Raw genomic sequence first — 24,307 nt, 5'->3', positions numbered from 1 at the left:
CTACCCAGATGTATAATGGCTTGGTTTGACAACTGTAGTCGTCATGACCTGGCAGTTTATTGCCTGCCTGCACTTTCTCCTTTGCCCTGGGGCAGCTCATTCACCTTTGAACCCCACTGGACACTCCGCTCCCACCTCTGGCTCCAGGTAGCTGCTTGCATGCCACGCTGGCCATATCTGGTACGTCACTTTGACGGGCCGGCTCACCAGGTGGGGGCAGCCGGCGGGCCTCATACCCCAGTGAAATAGGGACATGCCAGTCCTAACGTATGACATCAGCTCTGGCAGACTGGGCAAGGGAGACCTAGAGTGAGATCCAACAGCCTGAACGGTGGTTTTGTAACATTTCGTGGAGAGCAAAAGCCATGACAAGGCACAAACGAAGTCATGGTCATCCACTGCAACCAAGGAAGACCCAGCTTGTGATGACTACTCATACCATGGGACCCGGACTTTCAAGAGAGTGGAACTGCCCTACTTTAAAATCTCTCCCGCACCAGTATCCTGTCATTGTTGGATACGCCAGACAATCACCACCTCAATGTACTGATTTTATGAAATTATCTGTATGGATGGTACGCAAAAAAGTTTTGTCCTGTACCTGTGTACGTGGCAATATTAAATCAATTTACAAATTTACAAAAGTTCTTGAGATTAAAATGGGTCTGCCTTTCAGCACTAATGTAAAGGAAATGGCTGGTGTGTTGTCCTGCAGTTACACCTCCCTGACACTGGTGGAGCTACGGCACTGGTATTGCAACCCCCAACAACTGGAATCCTTGGAACTAATCCAGCCTGTTGAGAGCAGAATTAATCATGGAGAAAACAGTTGAAAGAAAACTGTGGTAATTAAAACAAAATCAACAGAAGTGCTGAGCACCAATACAAATTTGATTTGTTGGCAAACAATTCCCATACAAATTTGATACACGTCTAGGTGGAACTTTAAAAAAACCACGATTAATATTCAAGGTCAGTTTACTGAAGTATGAAATACTTGTACCGTTGGACTGTTGAAGTTTTTACAATTTTATGTAAACAGGTCACTTCATGTACCAATGCCGAACATGGCAATCCTCTCTTAAGGTAAGTGTAGCAGCAGGGTCCTGACCCAAGAGTGAGGAACGACCTGAGGCTTGGATGATTTAAGCCAGATTGATTAGGTCAGGGTGTCCAGGGATGGGCTGGTTCAGCTTGCCTGTCCATGAGGTTTACTCATCTCTACACTGAACTGAGGCTGTGACTAACAGGCTCCTGAACTGGCTACAGTGAGGACTGGCTTCGTGGCTGTGGGCTCACTTTTGTAAACTTCAGTTCTGAATGTTTTCTGCTTACTTTCATTGTTTGCACGATTTGTTTTAAATGGGTTCGACTGGGTTTCTTTGTTTTGTAGCTGCCTGTAAGGAGACGAATCTCAAGGTTGTATATAGTATGCATACTTTTGACAATAAATGAACTTTGAACTCTAGAAACTCTGATGCAGATCTAAATCCACACAACTCTGAAGTTTCGAGCTCTACACACAGAAACTAAGTCAGCCACACTGAGCTCCTGCTGAGGCAGTAGTAGAAACCAAGCCCATCAGCTACTCCTCTCTGGAAGGTTCCATGGGGACAGAAACATCCACATCTTTTTCACTTCATCCCCAACAGCTTGCTTGCACAGAATTCTGTGCTCAATGAGCTATTCCTTGGGATTCATCTGGAATAGACATCAAATTGCTGGAGGAAGTGGGGAAGAGGCTTTCAGCAACAATCAAGTGTTGCCAAATAGTACGTACTAGGGATGCACTCAGGAAAGGTCCGCGCCACATAAAGAACCTATGAGAGAAGACTTCTATGTAATACCATGCCCACCCCGAACCTACTTCATAAACATTACATATAATGATTTGACATTGGCATTAAAAAGATTCGTTGTGGATTGATCACACCAGTATCTACCCATTAACTCGGATCTGGACATTCAACAGGGCATTCTAGATTATCAAACAATAATGTCAATGGTTCCCCCAACTGCAAAAAAACTTTATTTTAAACAAAACATAACTTATTACCTGGATGTCACTTGGATACTAAGCCATCTACAAATCAAACCTAGCAAACTACCAAGGTAAAGGCACAAGACTGGTGCGAGGAGCACTTGAGGAAGATTGTACCAAATGTGGACAATCTTGTTTTTTCATTCTTTAAATCTAGACAATACAATCCCAATACAGGGGAAGTGAACCACTTCCATATTCCCAATCCCAATGCTTATTTCCATACCCATAATCCCAGTAGATAGTGATTGCACCATTTTCCGCACTGTTAAATCCAATATAAAGTTACTGAAACGTGATTGGACAAAAATTGGTATCAACTCTGATGGGGAGAGGAAAAAGCTTGATGCAGAAGATTGGTTTTGACAGGTATGAACAAGGAAATGAATCTCAAAGGTTGAATATGGTGACATGTATGTAGTTTGATAAATTTACTTTGAACTTTGATACCTGAAGGAAGAAAGCTATGAGGTTGAGGGCATGAAGTTTCAGAGTTTGAGCCCACGACAGATGAACGCATGTTGAACATAATGGGCAGGAGGAAGGTAATCAGGAGTGCACTAAGGTGGGGAAGGTCAAGGTCAGGGTCAGAGAGAGGAAACTAAAAATCAAAGTATAGTTGGACTAGAAGCCATCATTAATCAACTGGCTGAGATGTAAAACCTAAATGGGATAAACTCCAGGACAGGACACAGGCTGCACAAGTTTGCAGAGAGTGAGAGGAGAGTCAGAAGATCATGAGCATAGCGGAGTCTGGTGTTGAGAAAGGCATAGAGCAGGGTTTCAGCTACAGACCTGCTGAGTCTGTGCAATGTTGGACACATAGTGGTGTTGGCATCGGAGAGAAAGTAAGCATTACTTAGTTTCAAACTGAAGCGTAGCCATCTGTTTACTGCTCAGAAAATAAAGTTGAGCCATACTTTGAGCTTCTTGATCCTCAGCTCGATGGTCTGGATGTCTGTGCTGTTGTCCAGCCTGCTGAGGTGCTCGAGCTCTTCCTCGGTCTCTGCCAGCCATTCCCAGATGCTGACGAGGTCAGAATTGAACTGCTGCCACTGCTGGAGGTTCTGTTTCATTCTCAGCTCCTTGTTAAGAGCCTGGGCTTGGATCAGCTCCCAGCGCTCAATCACCCCTGCACAGGAAACAAGGCAGACCTTAATGAGTTAGCTCACTGCTGCCCGGTTCTGACTGGTTACACAGTCGCCTGTAGAAACAGACTAAATTGTACTTCCCTTCAGTTATTCAGATCTTGAACCAACCAGCACAATCATCACTGGTACAGTTTATGGGACTGATGTTTGTTGCTCTTGTGAATGCTGCTACTTGCCTGTGATGCTCTTGCAATTACATTCATCATTGTACCTGTGCATACATGTACTTGGGTATGTGACAATAGACTTGACTTTAAGTCCTGCATGAAAAATTCATTCTAGGGCTGAGTTCTGAACCTAGGGGTTTCATCAGAATATTAGCAAATCCAGACAGACATCGCCTCATTTAAGAAAAACAGATTCCCAGCGGATCTTACTTACACTCAAGAGATTTGAAGACTGACAAAGGAGATTTTACAGTAACCTGCTACAGTTTCTTCCCATCAGCCAATATACACAAAGTAACACCACAGGATGGAGCAATGTGACACATCAAATGGAATACGTTCTCTTTAGGAGCTTTGAGTGCAGGATTGAAGCTTGCTTTCTGTCCCAGATTTCATGCCTGGGACTTGTCTACATCCTGCTGATTATTTGCCCAGCCGGGGCAAGTAGCTCAGGAATGGGGTACCTGGGGCTCACTGACACGGAATGGAACAACCCAGTTGGTCTAGGACTTGCCTGGGCCTTCGTCCAAAAGAAAAATCCAATTAAACTGAATACAAAAGGATTTAAAAACCAGGCAAATGAGTCCTTATGCAGGGTTTCGACCCAAAAAAGTTGTCAAGAGTTATCCCCTCACAGACGCTGCTTGATCTGCTGAGTTCCTCCAGCAAACTGTTGCTACAACTGGTCACGTGATGAAATGGATGGTGCCTTGGTTGTTATGACAACCACACACAACACCCCTCACAGAATTTAAATCTTTTTATCTACTTGCAATAGGCAAGCCTCTCATCCCAGGAATTAGCCTGGAGAACCTCAAAAGTAATTTTTTTTAAAATCAAAGTCATATATGTCACCATATGCAACACAGAGATTAACGTCTAGCGGGCAATCACAGTAAATACAAGAAACACAATACATTCAAAGACCACACCCAACAGGACAGACAAACAACCAGTATGAAAAAAAACAAACTGTGAAAATACAAAAAGAAAGAATGAATGAGTGAATAAATAAAAAAGCAATGAGTAACGAGAATATGAGATGAGAAGTCCTTGAAAGTGAGTCCATAGATTGCGGAAACATTTCAGCGATGGGGAGAGTGAAGTTATCCTCACTAGTTCAAGAGCCTGATAGTTAAGGGGTAATATCTGTTCCTGAACCTGGTGGTGCAGGTCCTGAGGCTCCTGTACCACCTTCTTGATGGCAGCAGAGAGAGGAGAGCATGGCTGGATAGTGGGAGTCCACAATGATGGATGCTGTTTTCCTCCGACAATGTAACCCCACTTTTTAAAAAAGGAGGGAGAGAGAAACCAGGGAATTATAGACCGGTTAGCCTAACATCGGTGGTGGGGAAACTGCTAGAGTCAGTTATCAAAGATGTGATAACAGCACATTTGGAAAGCGGTGAAATCATCAGACAAAGTCAGCATGGATTTGTGAAAGGAAAATCATGTTTGACGAATCTCAGAATTTTTTTGAGGATGTAACTAGTAGAGTGGATAGGGGAGAACCAGTGGATGTGGTATATTTGGATTTTCAAAAGGCTTTTGACAAGGTCCCACACAGGAGATTAATGTGCAAACTTAAAGCACATGGTATTGGGGATAAGGTATTGATGTGGACAGAGAATTGGTTGGCAGACAGGAAGCAAAGAGTGGGAATAAACAGGACCTTTTCAGAATGGCAGGCAGTGACTAGTGGGGTACCGCAAGGCTCAGTGCTGGGACCCCAGTTGTTTACAATATATATTAATGACTTGAATGAGGGAATTAAATGCAGCATCTCCAAGTTTGTGGATGACATGAAGCTGGGCGGCAGTGTTAGCTGTGAGGAGGATGCTCAGAGAATGCAGGGTGACTTGGATAGGTTAGGTGAGTGGGCAAATTCATGGCAGATGCAATTTAATGTGGATAAATGTGAAGTTATCCACTTTGGTGGCAAAAACAGGAAAACAGATTATTATCTGAATAGTGGCCGATTAGGAAAAGGGGAAGTGCAACGAGACCTGGGTGTCGTTATACATCAGTCATTGAAAGTGGGCATGCAGGTACAGCAGGCGGTGAAAAAGGCGAATGGTATGCTAGCATTTATAGCAAGAGAATTCGAGTAGAGGAGCAGGGAGGTACTACTGCAGTTGTACAAGGCCTTGGTGAGACCACACCTGGAGTATTGTGTGCAGTTTTGGTCCCCTAATCTGAGGAAAGACATCCTTGCCATAGAAGGTGTACAAAGAAGGTTCACCAGATTGATTCCTGGGATGGCAGGACTTTCATATGATGAAAGACTGGATGAACTAGGCTTATACTTGTTGGAATTTAGAATATTGAGGGGGGGATCTGATTGAAACGTATAAAATCCTAAAGGGATTGGACATGCTAGATGCAAGAAGATTGTTCCCGATGTTGGGGAAGTCCAGAATGAGGGGTCATAGTTTGAGGATAAGGGGGAAGCCTTTTAGGACCGAGATTAGGAAAAACTTCTTCACACAGAGAGTGGTGAATCTGTGGAATTCTCTGCCACAGGAAACAGTTGAGGCCAGTTCATTGGCTATATTTAAGAGGGAGTTAGATATGGCCCTTGTGGCTAAAGGGATCAGGGGGTATGGAGGGAAGGCTGGTGCAGGGTTCTGAGTTGGATGATCAGCCATGATCATACTGAATGGCGGTGCAGGCTCGAAGGGCCAAATGGCCTACTCCTGCACCTATTTTCTATGTTTCTATGTTTCAGTCCGTATAGATGTACTCAGTGGTGGGGAGGGCTTTACCAGTGATGGACTAGGCCATATCCCCTACTTTTTGTTGGCTTTTCTGCACAAGGGCAGTGTTTTTTCCGTACCAGGCCATGATGCAACCAGTCCATATACTGTACTCTCCATCACACAACTATAGAAGTTTGTCAAAGTTTCAGCTGTCATGCCGAATTTTCTAAGAAAGTAGAGAAAGTACTTTCTTCATAGTGGCACTTACATGCTGGATCCAGAACAGATCCTCTGAAATGATAAAACAGAGCAATTTAAAGTTGCTGACCCTCTCCACCTCTGACCCCCTGATGAGAACTGGCTCATGGACCTCTGGTTTCCTCCTCCTGAAGTCAATAATCAGCTCCTTGGTCTTGCTGACATTGAGTGAGAGATCGTTATGGCACCACTCAGCCAGATTTTCAATCTCCCTCCTATATGCTGATTCATTACCACCTTTGATTCGGCCAACAACAGTGGTATCGTCAGCAAACTTATAAATGTTACTGGAGCTGAGTTCAGCCTCACAGTCATAAATATGAAGTAAGTAAAGCAAGGACTAAGCACACAGCCTTGTGGTGCACCTGTGCTGAGGGAGATTGTGGAGGGGATGTTGCTGCCAATCCAAAGTGACTGAGAAATCGAGGATCCAGTTGCAAAAGGAGATGTTGAGGCCAAGCTCATTGATTAGTTTTGAGGAAAAGATAGTATAGAATGCTGAGCTGTAGTCAATAAAGAGCATCCTGATGTGTGCATCTTCGCTGTCCAGATGTTCCAGGATTTGACCGAAGAGCCATTGAAACAGTATCTGCTGTTGACTTGTTGTGATGGTAGGCAAAATGGAGCAGATCCAAGTTGCTCTCAGGCAAGAGCTGATATGTTTCATCGATGATCTCTCATCACAGTGGACATAAAAGCTACTGGTCAATAGTCATTAAGGCAGGTTACCACGTTCTTCTTAGGCACCAGAATAACTGAAGCCTGCTTGAAGCAAGGGGATGCCTCAGACTGTTGAAGTGAGAGGTTATAGATATCGCGAACACTCCAGCCAGTTGATCAGCACAGGTCTTTAGTACTTGGCCAGGTGCTTCATTTGGACTGGATGCTCTCAGTGGGCTCACCCTTCTGGACTATCTCAAGACGAAGCACAAAAGCTGAAAGCTTCTTTTCCCATTTCCCTCCAAAGATACCTCCTGACTCACTGAGTTCTTCAGCTTCTTGTTTGTCGCTGCAGATTCCAGCAATTGCAGTTTCTTGTGTCTCCATATATGATATCCAAATGAGCCAGAGATAAGCTCATCAACCTCCATGATTCCGAGGTGAACTCTCCAGCAATCCTCGCAGGAATGAGACCAGAGCTGGGGGAATCTATTTAATGACTCTTTTCATTCTAAGTGAGAAAAATGTCACTACCCAATTCACAAACAGCTCTGCCACACAACCGCAAATAAAGGGCATCTAACCTGGCAGTACAACACGCACAAAGTGCTGGAGGAACTCAGCAGGTCAGGCAGCATCTATGGAGGGGAATAAACAGTCAACATTTCGGACATAGAACCTTCATCAGGATGATGGATCTTGCCTGTCATCCAGATTTCAGATGAGTGAAGTACAGGAGGACCTAGGATTTCATCTGCATGGATCACAAAAAGTTTAGCAGGCAAGTGAGGCTAGTAGCTGGGAAGATTAATGCTTTATTGGCCTTCATTGCAAAAGGACTGGAGTTTAGAAACAGGGAAGTATTGTTACAATTACACAGATAGTGGCGAGGCCACCTTAAGTACAGAGCACAGATGTGTTCCCATTATTTAAGGGGGGATATTCTGGCTTTGGAGATTGTCCAAAAGAAATTCACCAGGCTAATTCCCATCACAAACAACTGGCAAGTGTTTGCTGGCTTTCCAAAGAGGACACAAAATAGTCTCGTTTAAAAGAAACAGAAGATTCAGAGGGATCAAGATGTCAATATCTCCCCACACATGAAAGAACCTTGAACAAAGGGACATAACTACAGGTTTAAAGACAGACATTTAAAACCGAGATGTACAGGCATTGATTCTTGAAGAGGGAGGTGAGGCTATGGCATTCTCAACTCTGGAGGAATGTGGAGGCTAAACATCCTGGTCCCTCAATGCAACTATAATGGCGCTGCTGATTATTCACACCAATCCCTCTCCATCAGTTAAGTTGTGCAGCAGCAATCAGGCACTCCCAGCTGTAGCCATGATACAGCAGCAGTGGCTAGGACCACCCGTCCCCTACCTTCTGTCCTTCTTCAGCCCCTCTAATGTCCATCTCATCACAACAGGGCACTGGTTTAGAAACTGCAAGGCAATGAAAGACCACAGCCCAGCTTGCTTTCTGCTGTCCTGTGATACAAAGATAATGTATTTGTTGTCTTATCCATTATCCCTGTTGACTAATCAGTTAATCCTGGTTGTCTACCCAAGATGTGGAAAATCCCCAGAAGCCTAGCTGTAAATTCATCTGTTCTTGTCAAATATATTAAACTGAATAAATGCTGTATTTTAAATTACATCTCTACAGTGTTGTTGCATGGGCATTGATTTGATAACTCACCAGAAGTCTGTGTCTCTGTACTCGTTAGGTTAATGAAGCCAGACAGCTTGTCTTCCTCCTCTTTCAGTTTGTGTCCTACCCTTTTCACCGTCTCAATACTACCACGGCATTCCGACAAGAGTTTCATCTGCAGAACAGAGGAATAGGAAAGCTGAGCACGTGTGGGACGCGCATGGGCAGGGCAGCGAGGGGCAAAAAGCTGTATTCAATACAACAGTGGTAAATCAAGGCAACTGGACTTGCTGTGTCGTCTAGAAGATTTTTGGCCACTCACCCGAGAGGCTTCTTCAGTTCTGATCCATGGTGGGTAGTTTCCCGGCTTATAAACTCTGAGAGTCGTTTAAGAGCATAGCAATCACATGAGGGTCATTAAGAACGCAAACACAAGGAAATCTGCAGATGCTGGAATTTCAAGCAACACACATAAAAGTTGGCCAGACAGCATCTCTAGGACAGTCAGTCCATTCGTCCCCCCCATCCCTCCCCACTGATCTCCCTCCTGGCACTTACCCTTGTAAGCGGAACAAGTGCTACACATGCCCTTACACTTCCTCCCTTACCACCATTCAGGGCCCCAGACAGTCCTTCCAGGTGAGGCGACACTTCACCCGTGAGTCGGCTGGGGTGATATACTGCGTCCGGTGCTCCTGATGTGGCCTTTTATATATTGGTGAGACCCGACGCAGACTGGGAGATTGTTTCACTGAACACCTACGCTCTGTCCACCAGAGAAGCAGGATCTCCCAGTGGCCACACATTTTAATTCCACGTTCCATTCCCATTCTGATATGTCTATCCACGGCCTCCTCTACTGTAAAGATGAAGCCACACTCACGTTGGAGGAACAACACCTTATATTCCGTCTGGGTAGCCTCCAACCCGATGGCATGAACATTGACTTCTCTAACTTCTGCTAAAGCCCCACCTCCCCCTCACACCCCATCTGTTATTTATTTATATACACACTTTCTTTTTCTCTCCTCTCCTTTTTCTCCCTCTGTCCCTCTGACTATACCCCTTGCCCATCTTCTGGGCTTCCCCCCGGCCTTTTTTTTCTCCCTGGGCCTCCTGTCCCATGATCCTCTCATATCCCTTTTGCCAATCAACTGTCCAGCTCTTAGCTCCATCCCTCCCCCTCCTGTCTTCTCCTATCATTTCGGATCTCCCCCTCCCACTTTCAAATCTCTTACTATCTCTTCTTTCAGTTAGTCCTGACGAAAGGTCTCGGCCCGAAATGTCGACTGTACCTCTTCCTAGAGATGCTGCCTGGCCTGCTGCGTTCACCAGCAACTTTTATGTGTGTTCAGGGTCATTAGGAGTTGTAGAGGTAAGCAGAGGGTCACTAGTCTTATCTTTGAATGAATGGAGGTGTGAACTGTTGTGGAGATGCTGGGGTAGGGATGTTAGGACTGCATTGTAAATAGCTGATAGGTGGTGTCCTACCCAAACCCTCTGTTCAGGGATGGGTTTTCCAGTTTGACAAAGATGCCTTCTTTAACTCCTCTTTCAAACCACCTGTCCTCCCTGTCCAAAATATACATTGTTATCATCAAAGGAGTGTCCCATTCATGCAAAGACTAATGACCTCTACAACTCTTAACAACCCTCATGTGATTGCAATACCTTTAAACACCTCACAGAGTTTATAAGCCGGAAAACTACCCACCATGGATCAGAACCGAAAAAGCCTCTCAGGTGAGTAGCGAAATGTCTTCTAGACAACACAGCAAGTCCAGGTGCCTTAATTTACTACAGCTTGACACATGTGTTGATGACCGAGAACCCTCATAGACCTATTGCTCAGCTTGAAACATCACAGCAACCTCCTCTGCTGCAGATGCTGAGGAACCCACTGGTATGGGGAATTAGTGAATGTGGCAAGCAAAACAAAGGTGCAAAGTTTTGTAGGGTGCAGATCAAACCCAATGCTACAGTTTTTGGTTTCTGAAATAAAGGATATCCAAGAAGATTAAGTATATAGTCTCTGCAGTTTAAAAGACTGTAAGCATTGAGTGAAGCATAGAGGAATCTGAAAAAGACAGCTGATTGGTTGACTGGGGAGTAGAGAGGTAGGAGAGTGGCAAAGTGGGACAGCATAGTCACAAGGGAGTGAGATGAGGATTTAATCTTCCACTGAGGGCCTTCAAAATTCTCTAACCCAGTCTGCTGTGAATGCTGAGTTGTTTGGTGGATTTTTCACCACTGGCAGTTGATTAAATGACATGGACTATATGGAGACATGAAGTTGACTCAGGGATCGGGCACAATCTTAGTGAATGACAGAGCACTGTAGGAGTGTCATGAGACGATTGCACTGGAGAGACTACAGAGAGATCTCATCAAGATGCTGCCTGGGAACATGATTGAGGGGCATGATAGAGTGTGAATAAGAATCATTTCCTTCGAGCAGAAAAGTATCAAACCAGAGGGTATGGATTGAAGGTAAGGGGTGTGGAGATCGAGTGTTGATCTGAGGAAGAATTTGCTTCACCCGAGGATGGTGGGTATCTGTAAATCAGTGCTCAAGAGAGAGCTGAAGGCACAGACTCCAACAACATTTGCACATCTAGTCAAATGCTTGAATCACAGGGGTAGAGAAAGCTGCTGGCTGAGTGTGGGAAAACGGACAAGCATGGATGAGTACCCATTGGTGGGCATGGACACAATGGAGAGATACGTTCAAAGTGTGAACTCCCCTAGCACCTTTGGATTACGAATGGAACAGGAGGAAACCGGTCAAACCCGCGGCCTGTTTCAGCATTCAGAGCCATCAGAAAGAACAGGAACAGTCCAAAAATACTAGGAGAAATGGATGGGACTCATTTCTCAATGTCCCGGGTTCTGGTGAAATGCAGATCTAGTTCGGATACTCGGGCAACACCAGAGGAATTTGAACAGTAGGTAGAGAGAGCAAAGTTTCCCACTATCAATAAATTAAAGGCAGATGTCCACACCACGAGAGATATTTAAATAACTCAGAGAGTCACTTCCCAACATCGCCATGATGCCTCATGCTCTGTTATCTCACTGAGATGTAGGTCCCTCTGGTGGTACCCAGCAAGGCGGGCAAGATCTCCACTGTCAATAGCCCAATGGAATCCCCAGTGCAACAAGACCGAATTTCCACCAGATCCCTATCCAAGTCACACTGGCCTAAAAGCAGCTGCATCAGGGACATTCAATACAAGGAGTTTTAAACATTACAACATCAACTGTTTGAAGCAATGTACAGATCAGGCAAGATCTGATTAAAGGGTAGAACAAGGTCAAGGGGCGGAATGGTGTATTCCCTTTCCAGTGCAGCAGAGGAACAGTAGCCCAGTTTCAAATCCTCACCGAACAACGTTTGTGAATGAATTAGACATACAGAGGGCTCGCTTGGCCATTCTATGCACCTGGGTTGGACCTAGGCTCATAACATCTGAGCTCCCAATGACCCAAGTTGTTGCACCCCCAGACTCACGTAGCCCCAGTAGCTGGAGTCCAGCTCGGGACCCGTGGGCGTTTTGCTGCGGATGACATTCTCTGTCTGCTGCAGGTGGTATCGGCTCTTGTCCAGGGCTTTGTCCAGCTGGCGGATCTGTGTTTCCAAGTGTCCATGCTCCCCTGCTGGAGACAAAAGAACATCAAGAAAGCAGGAAGGATGGACCTACGTTAATCAGTGGCTGCTAACTAAGCACAACACATGCAAATCCAATCAAGGCTCAGGGTAATTACACTTAGTACACTACCTAAGCATCCATCTAGTGCAGAACCAGATGATGAGGTACCTATTGTAGACCTTCACCATCCAAAACCTACCTGGACAAGGCAGACCGCGAACCCCAGAAGGGCAAGCATGCACTGGCCACTAGACTAGACCAAGGCGGTTCACAAATATTAGCTGCAAGTTAATGAGTTTACGGTTGGATTTGCATTCCACAAAACAAGTGAGGCATACAAATTGGAGGTCAGGTAGGAACGATGCAAGGTCAGTATTAAAAATGGATGACGTGGGTTGGGTTTGGTAGAGTTTGATGTGGGAGAGCCAGAACATGCTTGGATCGTTGAATGCCTACCAGTGGATCTCAAAGTATTTTCAGTCAGTTTTAGATAGGCTTCTGGGCTTTCAGGAATCACTACATCTGTGAAAATAAGAACACAGTTGATATCAGGCAACGGCCCTTCTTCTCTCTGTACCATCTTCTACTGTTGTCAGAAGGATCCAACACCAAACAAACTTCTGCTAGAGGACAAACAAAAAAAAGATCTAACCTTCACTCCTCTAAAAATAAATCACGGTAAAGGTCTCAGTGCAGGGCATTTAACCAATCAAGGCACAGTGATGCTGATTATCTAAAGACTACTTTTAATTCGGATTCATAGAAGTCCAACACCTGGGGTGGGTTCCTGAAATCCAATACTAAAACAATCTGGAGCTCGTGCTTGGAATCTGAATCAAAGAATTGCCCAGCAAGAGTTGGAAACTCTGCGTTTCTCAAGATTTTCTCCTAAGATTGGTCTTTCCCACTAATAGCACTGTAAACAATTTGCAAGGAAAACCTCTGATATTTCCCCCCCCATTTCTCTTAAATTTTTTTAATCAGTTTCATTTACCATGGAAGATAGGATGGGAAGAGGGGTAGGGCAGAGAAAGCAGAATAATACACCCCAGAATACCCTTCTGAGCATACAGAAGGCCGTGTTTACCAGGCCGAAGTGTGTAGACTGTGGTCATGTGATCGAACCTCCTGGAATACATGGAGTTGGGGACTCTACCTCATCCTGAGCCAGGCCAATGTGGGAGTGCAACCAATGGTGCTGGTTGCAATTTTACAATTAAGGGTCCTGTTTAGAGTGCTATAATACTTCGAAACATACATAGAAAATAGGTGGAGTAGGCCATTCGGCCCTTCGAGCCTGCACCACCATTTATTATGATCATGGCTGATCATCCAACTCAGAACCCCACCCCAGCCTTCCCTCCATACCCCCTGACCCCCGTAGCCACAAGGGCCATATCTAACTCCCTCTTAAATATAGCCAATGAACTGGCCTCAACTGTTTCCTGTGGCAGAGAATTCCACAGATTCACCACTCTCTGTGTGAAGAAGTTTTTCCTAATCTCGGTCCTAAAAGGCTTCCCCTCTATCCTCAAACTGTGGCCCCTCGTTCTGGACTTCCCCAACATCGGGAATAATCTTCCTGCATCTAGCCTGTCCAATCCCTTTAGGATCTTATACGTTTCAATCAGATCCCCCCTCAATCTTCTAAATTCCAACGAGTACAAGCCCAGTTCATCCAGTCTTTCTTCATATGAAAGTCCTGCCATCCCAGGAATCAATCTGGTGAACCTTCTTTGTACTCCCTCTATGGCAAGGATGTCTTTCCTCAGATTAGGGGACCAAAACTGCACACAATACTCCAGGTGTGGTCTCACCAAGGCCTTGTACAACTGCAGTAGTACCTCCCTGCTCCTGTACTCCAATCCTCTCGCTATAAATGCCAGCATACCATTCGCCTTTTTCACCGCCTGCTGTACCTGCATGCCCACTTTCAATGACCGGTGTATAATGACACCCAGGTCTCGTTGCACCTCCCCTTTTCCTAATCGGCCACCATTCAGATAATAATCTGTTTTCCTATTTTTGCCACCAAAGTGGATAACTTCACATTTATCCACATTAAATTGCATCTGCCATGAATTTGCCCACTCACCCAACCTATCCAAGTCACCCTGCATCCTCTTAGCATCCTCCTCACAGCTAACACTACCACCCAGCTTCGTGTCATCTGCAAACTTGGAGATGCTGCATTTAATTCCCTCATCCAAGTCATTAATATATATTGTAAACAACTGAGGTCCCAGCACTGAGCCTTGCGGTACCCCACTAGTCACCGCCTGCCATTCTGAAAAGGTCCCGTTTATTCCCACTCTTTGCTTCCTGTCTGCTAACCAACTCTCCACCCACACCAATACCTTACCCCCAATACCGTGTGCTTTAAGTTTGCACACTAATCTCCTGTGTGGGACCTTGTCAAAAGCATTCTGAAAATCCAAATATACCACATCCACTGGTTCTCCCCTATCCACTCTACTAGTTACATCCTCAAAAAATTCTATGAGATTCGTCAGACATGATTTTCCTTTCACAAACCCATGCTGACTTTGTCCGATCATTTCACCGCTTTCCAAATGTGCTGTTATCACATCCTTGATAACTGACTCCAGCAGTTTCCCCACCACCGATGTTAGGCTAACCGGTCTACAATTCCCCGGTTTCTCTCTCTCTCCTTTTTTAAAAAGTGGAGTTACATTAGCCACCCTCCAATCCTCAGGAACTAGTCCAGAATCTAACGAGTTTTGAAAAATTATCACTAATGCATCCACTATTTCTTGGGCTACTTCCTTAAGCACTCTGAGATGCAGACCATCTGGCCCTGAGGATTTATCTGCCTTCAATCCCTTCAATTTACCTAACACCACTTCCCTACTAACATGTATTTCGCTCAGTTCCTCCATCTCACTGGACCCTCTGTCCCCTACTATTTCTGGAAGATTATTTATGTCCTCCTTAGTGAAGACAGAACCAAAGTAATTATTCAATTGGTCTGCCATGTCCTTGCTCCCCATAATCAATTCACCTGTTTCTGTCTGCAGGGGACCTACATTTGTCTTTACCAGTCTTTTCCTTTTCACATATCTATAAAAGCTTTTACAGTCAGTTTTTATGTTTCCTGCCAGTTTTCTCTCATAATCTTTTTTCCCCTTCCTAATTAAGCACTTCACTGACACTGACCCTTCGTTCAGGAATAGGCTCTCCAATTATCCAATGGTTGATCTGTCTCATAACTCTAACTTCTCACCTTCACACCTTGACCAACAGAGAACAATCAGTTTCAAGTTTGAAATCCTGAACTGGCTCCAGTCATAGCAATTTTTGTAGCAGAATGTAATACTGTACTAGTTTCCAAAGCCTACTCGGTGAACCAGTGCTCCTGCACATCACCATTGCTGATTTGGCTCTGATATTAACAGATTAAAGAAAAGATTACCTTTACTTGCCACATGTACAGTGCGTCGAAACATAGTGGTTTATGTCAAGTCAAATCTCCAAGGATCATGCTGGTAGCCTGCAAGTGTCACCACATGTCTGGTGCTCTCAGCTCACTACCCCTAACCTGTAATGTCCTTGGAAAGTGGGAGGGACCCACATGGTCTGAAATTCCTTACAGACAGTGGCAGAAATCGAACTCTAATCATATAGCTGGTGCTGTAAGGTATTGTGCCATCTACTGCACTACCTGGCCACCTCAACCTTTTCTCTATCTACCCCATCAAGTCTTTTTAATCTTCTTAAATAACCTTCATAAATCTTTTATAATCAACAGAACACAAGCCCGGTCAGCGGAACCTCAGGGCAATCTCTAAAAAAGGATCTTCAAACTGAAATATTAATTCTGTTTCTCTTTCCACAATATGCCGAGTGCTTTCAGCATTTCCTGTTCTCCTTGCAGACATCCTGTATCATCTCTTCTTGAGAATCCGAGTTTTACAATCTGCCCATGGCTCACTCCCATTTCCCAGTTACAGTGCTCAGAACTCTATAACCTGGGGTAGAGAATCCCAGCCCCCTCAGAGGAAGCGAAGGTGGGGACACCAAAGATTACATTTGAGAGACTTTAATATTTGAGGTTTATATGTTAGAAGAATAAAAAAAAATGGAAGTATACTCAGCAGCCAGCTGTGGGGCCGCTCATCATTTCTGGGAACTCCCAAGAAAGCCACAGCTCCATTAAAGGAATAACTTGATGTTTAACAGAGTATGGACATGGGGGGGCTTCCATTTAAAAAGGCTGAGAGACCACTGATCTACATAGTCATATAGACATAATTCATTGAAGTGTCTCACAACTTCCACCCATTTGTATTCCCAAACACTTAAAATTTTCAATTAGCCTCTTCAGTTTTATTTCCTTCCTGTGTACGGGTTTCTTTCCACATCTCAAGATGCCACCCTCCCTGGATTTATAAGGAAGAGAAAGTTAAATGGGGAGTATAAGTAATAAAACTACCCATTTAGCTCTGGGAAAGAGGGGCCGACAGAAACTACTTTAACCACAGTTGTCAACCATCACTCTTCTTGCCTTGGTGAATATTTCACAAATAATAAACCCAAGGCTCCTGTTTTCTGAATTCCATAAAGCCATCAGCCTATTGATTATTGTATTTTACAAACTTGATTACAATCAGTGCCCAGTGTTCACAGAGCACCAGTAGTGAGAATGCTCTACCTACAGGGGGCAGCACTGCTAGAATGGCCCTCTTTTGCAAAGAAGACAAAATCAACAGTCTGTGTCAAAATAAAAATAATCCAAAGACGCAACTTGAAAAAGAACCAGGGAGATCGCCCTGACGACCCAACCAAATTTTACCTCTCTAAGAAAATCACTTCAACCCAATCACAACAGGACCATTCAACTGCTGAATACAAATTGGCTACCATGTTCCACGTACTGCAAGTCAGCAACAATTAACCAGCCATTAAAAGTATTAGGAGAACTTGCGGAAGGATGTTGCTAAGACTTGAGGATCTGACTTAAAGGGAAAGGTTGAATAGGTTAGGATTTTATTCGTAGGAGAATGAGGGGAAATTTGATAGAGGTATGCAAAATTATGACTATAGCTAGGATAACTGCAAACAGGCTTTTCTCACTGAGGTTGCATGAGACCTGAACTAGTGGTCATAGGTTAAGGGTGAAAGGTGAAATATTTAAGGGGAACATGAGGGGGGCTTTCCTCAATCAGGGCATGGCGTGAGTGTGGAATGAGCTACCAGCGGAAGTGGTGGATGCAGGTCCAATTTCAACACAAGAGAAGCTTGGATAAGGACATGGATGGGACAGGTGTGGAGGGCTGTGGTCTAGGTGTAGGTCAGTGGGACTATAGGCAGAATAATTGATCTGATGGGCTGAAGGGCCTGTTTCTGTGCTGTAGTGCTCCAGGTCTCTATTACATAAGAGTAGCATTGAAAAAACCATTTACCTTACAGCTCTATTTTAACATCGGATACAGGATACAGTAATGTTGTGGGGATGGAACTGGACTCTCTGACAGTGGTGTCTGAAAAGAGGATGCTGTCCAAGTTGCATGCCATCTTGGACAATGTCTCCCATCCACTACATAATGTACTGGGTGGGCACAGGAGTACATTCAGCCAGAGACTCATTCCACCAAGATGCAGCACAGAGCATCATAGGAAGTCATTCCTGCCTGTGGCCATCAAACTTTACAACTCCTCCCCTGGAGGGTCGAACACCCTGAGCCAATAGGCTGGTCCTGGACTTATTTCCTGGCATAATTTACATATTACTATTTAACTATTTATAGTTTTATTACTATCTATTGTTTATGGTGCAACTATAATGAAAACCAATTTCCCTGGGGATCAATAAAGTATGACTATGACATCTGTGAGAATGAAAGCCCAGGCTAGGATATAGAATACACCACCAGAAAGAGCAGTGGGGGAAGGATTCCATTGTGCTTTTCAGAAGGGAGCTGGACACACTGAAAAACTGGATTGCTCTTGCTGAGAGCTGCCATGGCCTCAATAGGCCGAATGGCCTCCAACTCCTTTACTAGTCTTTCTGCAATTCTGTGTAGGCATTTTGGTGACCTGGAGAGCTATTCAAAGAGGAAGGTGACAAATCTTTTTGTAGACTATAATAATTAAAGTTGGGTGACGGATGCCCTTTGAGAAAAGAAACCTGCCTTCACTGACACACAAACTATTCCCACCCCTCAGCACTGTCATTGATCCAACCCCTCTGAAGCCACCTCACTCTCATTAAGGATGGTACGAATTGTAAATTTGCTCAATTCCAGAGGGGAACTCTGGCAGAGGTATAAAATGACCAAACTGCAGCGAAGAATCTGTTCACTTCCAAGTGATTTGGGATGCGCCAATAAAGTAAAATCCCTTTTATTTTTCCATTGCTGCCATTTCAGAAAAGACAAAAAGACAGCACAAGTAAGTTCAGACAAGCTCCTGATTCTCTCGATCACAAGGGTGGCTGTGGAGGGACAAGTTCAAGAAAAAAAAACAACTGGAGGGAATCGATGAAAAGAATGGTTATCATTTGAAATTTGAATTAGAAAAATATTTGGATGGAATTCTCCCCCGCCCCACCCCACAGCGGAGATAAGATTTTCTCCAATGCTGAATCAACCGACTCCTCCTGACACCAGTGTACCCACGCTGGCTCATGAAGATAAGCCTTGCCCTACCACAACCCTCAATGATCTAGCTCAAGGGCTCCCCAATCCTGTTGCCAGACCATCTCACAGCCCAAGCTCTGTTTAGTACAAGTAAAACAAATATAGCCGCTGTGTTTTTAGTCATGGAATTGCCAGTCCAGAATTGAACAGAGCAGCACTGTAATTTTGTTGTCCTTAGCAATGACAATAAAGCTCTTGCTAACTAACTCAGCCTCCGCTTCCCCCTTCCAGCCCATGACTCCCTTGTCCCTACCCCTCCATCCCACAGAACCCCTCGCCCCTACCCATCTGCCCCAAGACCCCTCACCCCTATCCCTCTAATGCATTGACCTCCTCACCTCTCTCATTTTCACTCACCTGCGAGTTCAGCTGCCCCTTTGAGGTAGAAGTCACTATCCTGGTCTTCCACATCCTCCTCCCTACCCTCCAATGCTTGCGACACAGCGCTCTCCAGGTTCCGACTCAGGTCATAATCATGGTCCCACTCCAAGGGAATGGAGTCCACGCTGGCTGGGGTGTCGCAGCCTGACCGCGTGTCCTTGGGCTGCTGTGCACTCATACCCTGGCTCAGAGAAAGCGGAGTGGGTATGGTGTCGTCTGTACTTCTGTCAAACCAATGCGGGCTGGTGTACTCGCCAGTGTGGTCCAACTCCACCTCTCGGTCGGACACGTCGTGCTCGTCATCTGTCAGCTGCGCGCAAAGAGGGCGAGGAGAGAGAGGGAAGGGGGATGGTTACCATTTTCGTTGCTCAAACTGCCCCGCGCAAGGAGAAATAAAAGACTCCGACTAGTTGCAAGCACTGCAGTGTCTGAATCTGCATCTCTAGGCCTTTTTTTAATTGAACTAAGCTGAAGAGGGTGGAAAAGGAACTCATTCCCTCTTCTCCCACTTTCCATCGGGCAGAAGATAACAAAAGCTTGAAAATGTGTACCCCCAGGCTCAAGGACAGCTTCTGAATGGGCTGCCTGTACAAAGAAGATGAACTCCAGATCTCTCAATCTACTCTTGCATGTTGTTTGCCCGCACCGCACTTCCACTGGAGCTAACGCTATATTCTGCTCGACATGCACAAAATGCCGGAGGAACTCAGCAGGTCAGGCAGCATCTATAGAAATGAATAAACAGTCGATGTTTTGGGCCTTGTGCATGCTGCTCTGGATTTCTAGCATCTGCAAAATCTCTTGTGTTTATGCTATATTCTGTTAGTTTTTCCTTTTGCATTTGGAATGAAACATCTGAATGGCAAGCAGAACAAGGCTTTTCACTGTATCTCAGTACATATGACAATACTAAACCAATCACCATTTAGTCCAACTCCATACAAACCTCCTCACCCTGTCAGCATATCCTATCCCATTCCCTCCAACTATTTTAAAATACCTCCTTGCTTTTCCTCTCATTTTGAACTACATACATATACACTTATTATAATTTATAGTAATTTTTATGTATTGCATTATACTGTTGTCACAAAACAAATTTCGTGGCATGTCAGTGATAATTAACCTGACCCTGATTCTCATCTGCATTCAGGACTCCCTCTTACAGGTAACTACACTTCTTGCTTCAACACTCTAGCAAATGGCACCTTGCTGTCACTCTCCACAGGTGTGCACACAGTAGGTCACCTTTGAGGTTTTGGACTCCTGGTACAAAGCTTGGCAGGACAGGTACAGATCGGTTCACACTGTGCCTAGTCTGATACTCATGCAAGTTATGAATCAAGGAGATCCCCAGTTTATGAAGTTCTCACAAAAATGTACACCGTTGATGGAAAATGTTCACAGGGTGCAGTTCTGGTGCCACAATTAACCCAGCAGAAGGGATATTCTAACAAAGGAGATCCCGTTTATTCTCACTCAGTGATCACAGCCACACTCGCTCAGGGTAGTCAATCCAGGTCGGCCTGTGTACAAAATGTCCCACAACAGCCAGCAGTGAATCCACGGCCAGGGCTTAGAGTCCTGAAATAAGGAACTGGAGACTGAAATAAAGAGAAATGCCTTTAATCAGAGGGTAGTGAATCTTTGGAATTCAATACTCCAGAGACTCATGGGGCTCAGTCACTCAGCTTATTCTAAACAAAGACTGACTGGATTCTGGATATCAAGGAAACCAATGTATTATGGGGATAGGGCAGGAACATGGGGCTTGGGTAGAAGATCAGTCATGAGCACCTCTATGTGAGGGTGGGAAGAGAAAGAGAGAAAAAGAAAATGTACCAAAAGAGAAAGGAAAATAACTAGAAAAGGAAGAGAAAAGAGGGCAGGAATAATGTTGCTGGTTTATCTTTACCAGCAGGTCTGAGAGAGAGGTTAGTCACCAGTTTAAGGCAAGTGAATATCCCACTGCAGTTTAGCAAAAACGGCATCTCATTGCCCTGTTTGTAACGTCCTGAAATTCTGTTCACTGTATTGGACACGGTGAGGAGCAAGCTGCAGACAGGAGTACTGGCCTAATTAACCATTACCTCAGCACCAGTTAGCTGGACAACCAAAACAAAAATGCCATTGTTCTCTATATAAAAAAAACCCACAATCCTTCAAGCACAATAAATTGAGGCAGACTTACAGAAACCAGTGGAAGAATTACTAGGCACGTATGGCATTCTGTCAAGTGCTAAGCACTCACTCCCACTTTCACTTTGCCTTATCTGAACTTGCTCCATACCAAGGCTCAGTTACAGCTCTATAAATAGCCTCAGCGGCTACAGATGATTCTCTCTGATGACACACGTGTTCAGATATTGCTGCTGAACGCAGATGCATCCAGAGCCCAGGCACAGTGGCCAGCTCTCAAAGCCTTAGTTCTGAAGAGGACAAGTTTACAAGGATGCATGCACACTACAGCACTCAAGCCTGTGGCCTACCATTACTTTCCTAACCACACAACAAGTAACTACATCTGCCACGGCGCACTGCTTATTAAATAACAGGGTGCTTTGATAGGTGGGGAGGGTGGGGCAAGGGGGCTCCCTCTATGGATCTTCAGTATGAGTGTTTAGCTCTTAACAGAATACCACATGTGCTTTGTAATTCTTGCACTGTTTACTGGAAAATTCCAAATGTCATTCATTATTTAAGGGAGGGAGGCAGAAAGAAGGTAATTATAGGCCAGTTAGCCTGACTTTAGTAGATGGAAAGATGTTGGAATCTATTAGTAAGGATGAGGCTCCGGAGCAATCAAGGGTGATATCCTTCAGACAGTTCACAGAACTACTTCATTTTTTTTCTTTCAAATGTGGCTCTGCTACTGCTGAAGCCCGGGATCTACGTTTTGGTGGTGTGTTTATGGGCCGATTGAGTGATCTGGCGCTGTGTTGTCCCTGAGGGTGTTTGGTGAGGTTTCAAGCGAAGCCTGTAGCCTCAAGGCCAAGGAGCCTGGAGACAAGGTCTGAGCCCATGATCAACTCCATTTCTCGCTAATATCAGTGACTGAAGGTTGAAATCATCGAGGCGAGAGCAGAAGTCGAGCGAGTGTTCAGCGCAGTCTGCCAGCCTCTTGCTCACTGCTGCCAGAGAAACATGTCTGCGTTCAAATGGTCTCTCTCCCTGGATGCTGTAAGAGGTTGGCCAGAGTTCTGGGTCTTGGGCAAGGTTTAATCAACGTGGTTTGTGGACTGCACAATGTGGTTTACATTATGATGTTTTTCTACTCATTTTCTGTTGCTACTTTGTGTGATTTTGATCAGGGTGGTCTGCAGATAACAAACGACACAGCACTAGATTGAACTGAATATACCTAGACTCTTTCTACGACGACTTTGTGGGTTGACGTTTTATATTCTGCGTTTTTTGCTTTTTTTTGCTGTTTGCTCAATTTGTTTTTTTTTGTATGAGTGGGAGGGTTGATATTTTTCTTTGAATGGGTTCCATGGTTTTCCTTGTTCCATGGCTGTCTATGGGAAGACAAGTCTCAGGGATGTATACTGATAATAAATGTACTTCGAATCTTTGGAGGAACGAGATAAAATAGGCCAAAGTCAGCATTATTTCCCCAACAAATCTGTTGGAATTCTTTGCGGAAGTAACAGGCAGGAGAGACACAGGAGAGTCAGCGGATGTTGCTCATTTGGATTTTCAGAAGGCTTTTGACAAAGTGCCGCACATAAAGCTGCTTAACAAGTTAAGGGCCTACGGTATTACAGGAAAAGTACTAACATAGATAGAAGATTGGCTGCTGATGACTAGCGGTGTGCCGGAGGGGTCTGTATTGGGACCGCTTCTTTTCACGTTATCCGTTAATGATTTGGATGAAGGAATTGATGGCTCTGTGGCCAAGTTTGTGGATGATATGGTGGGGCAGTTAGTGCTGAGGAAGTAGAGAGTCTGCAGAGGATTTAGACAGTTTGGGTGATTGGGCAAAGAAGTGGCAGATGGAATACAGTGTAGGGAAGTACTTGGTCATGCACTTTGGTGAAGGAATAAATGCATGGACTATTTTCTAAATGAGGCAAAAATTCAAACATCAGAGGTGCAAAGGGACTTGGGAGTCCTCGTGCAAGATTCCCCAAGGGTGAACTTACAGGTTGAGTCAGTGGTATAGAAGCTAATTGGACTAGAATATAAAAGCAAGGACGTAATACTGAGGCTTTATAAGGCATTGAACGGACTGCACTTGGGAGTATTGTGAGCAGCTCCGGCCCCTTATTCAAGATGTGCTGGCACTGGAGAGGGTCCAGAGAAGATTCACAAGAATAACCGCAGAAATGTTAACGTATGAGGAGTGTTTAATGGCTCTGGGCCTATACTCACTGGAGTTTAGACGAATGGTGGGGGGGGGGGGGGAGGGGGACCTCATTAAAACCTATCAAATATTGAGAGGCCTAGATAGCATGGATGTGGAGAGAATGTTTCCTATAGTAGGGGAGTCTAGGATCAGAGGGTACAGCCTCAGAACTGAGGGACGTCCATCTAGAACAGAGATGAGGAAACATTTCTTTAGCCAGAGCATGGTGAATCTGTGGAATTCACTTCCACAGACACCCGTGCAGGCCAGTTCATTGGGCGTATGTAAGGCAGAGGTTGACAGGTCTTGATTAATCAGGGTGTCAAAGATTATGGGGAGAAGGCAGGAGAATGGGTTGAGAGGGATTATTAATCACCTATGATGGACCAGACTCCATGGGCTGAATAGCCTAATTCCCCCGATTTATGGCTATCATCTTATGGATTAGCCGAGGAGATTATCACTCATGAATTTGCCTCTCCTGCCATGCATAGCTCTGTATGAGTAAGGTGTGTGGATGTGCACAAAAAAAAAGACACAAAAGGGGTGCGGGGAAAAATCTAAAGCAGGTTCTAGAGGAGACTACACTAAACTGATCAGTTTATATTCTCTGATCAACTGCGACAGCAAATATTGCTGA

At 44.7% G+C, this 24,307-nt stretch overlaps 1 protein-coding gene across 13 annotated transcripts in view; it reads right to left on the bottom strand.

The window, feature by feature from the left end:
* Window positions 1-24,307, bottom strand: part of syne1b (spectrin repeat containing, nuclear envelope 1b) — a 500,086-nt gene that overhangs the window by 17,645 nt on the left and 458,134 nt on the right. For 10 of the 13 annotated variants that reach the window (XM_072265605.1, XM_072265606.1, XM_072265611.1 and 7 more), the window contains 5 exons: window positions 19,296-19,629; window positions 12,736-12,801; window positions 12,141-12,286; window positions 8,678-8,804; window positions 2,962-3,173 (listed from right to left, as the gene is read on the bottom strand). In XM_072265605.1, the coding sequence (XP_072121706.1) occupies window positions 2,962-3,173; window positions 8,678-8,804; window positions 12,141-12,286; window positions 12,736-12,801; window positions 19,296-19,629 (885 nt within the window). The remainder of the gene's footprint in view (window positions 1-2,961; window positions 3,174-8,677; window positions 8,805-12,140; window positions 12,287-12,735; window positions 12,802-19,295; window positions 19,630-24,307) is intronic. The other 3 variants (XM_072265607.1, XM_072265609.1, XM_072265610.1) reach the window with 3 other exon arrangements.

Source organism: Mobula birostris, chromosome 8, assembly GCF_030028105.1.
Source record: "Mobula birostris isolate sMobBir1 chromosome 8, sMobBir1.hap1, whole genome shotgun sequence".
Lineage (NCBI taxonomy): Eukaryota > Metazoa > Chordata > Chondrichthyes > Myliobatiformes > Myliobatidae > Mobula > Mobula birostris.
Note: the sequence above shows the minus strand (reverse complement) of the source record. Positions and strands in the feature narration are given on the sequence as shown.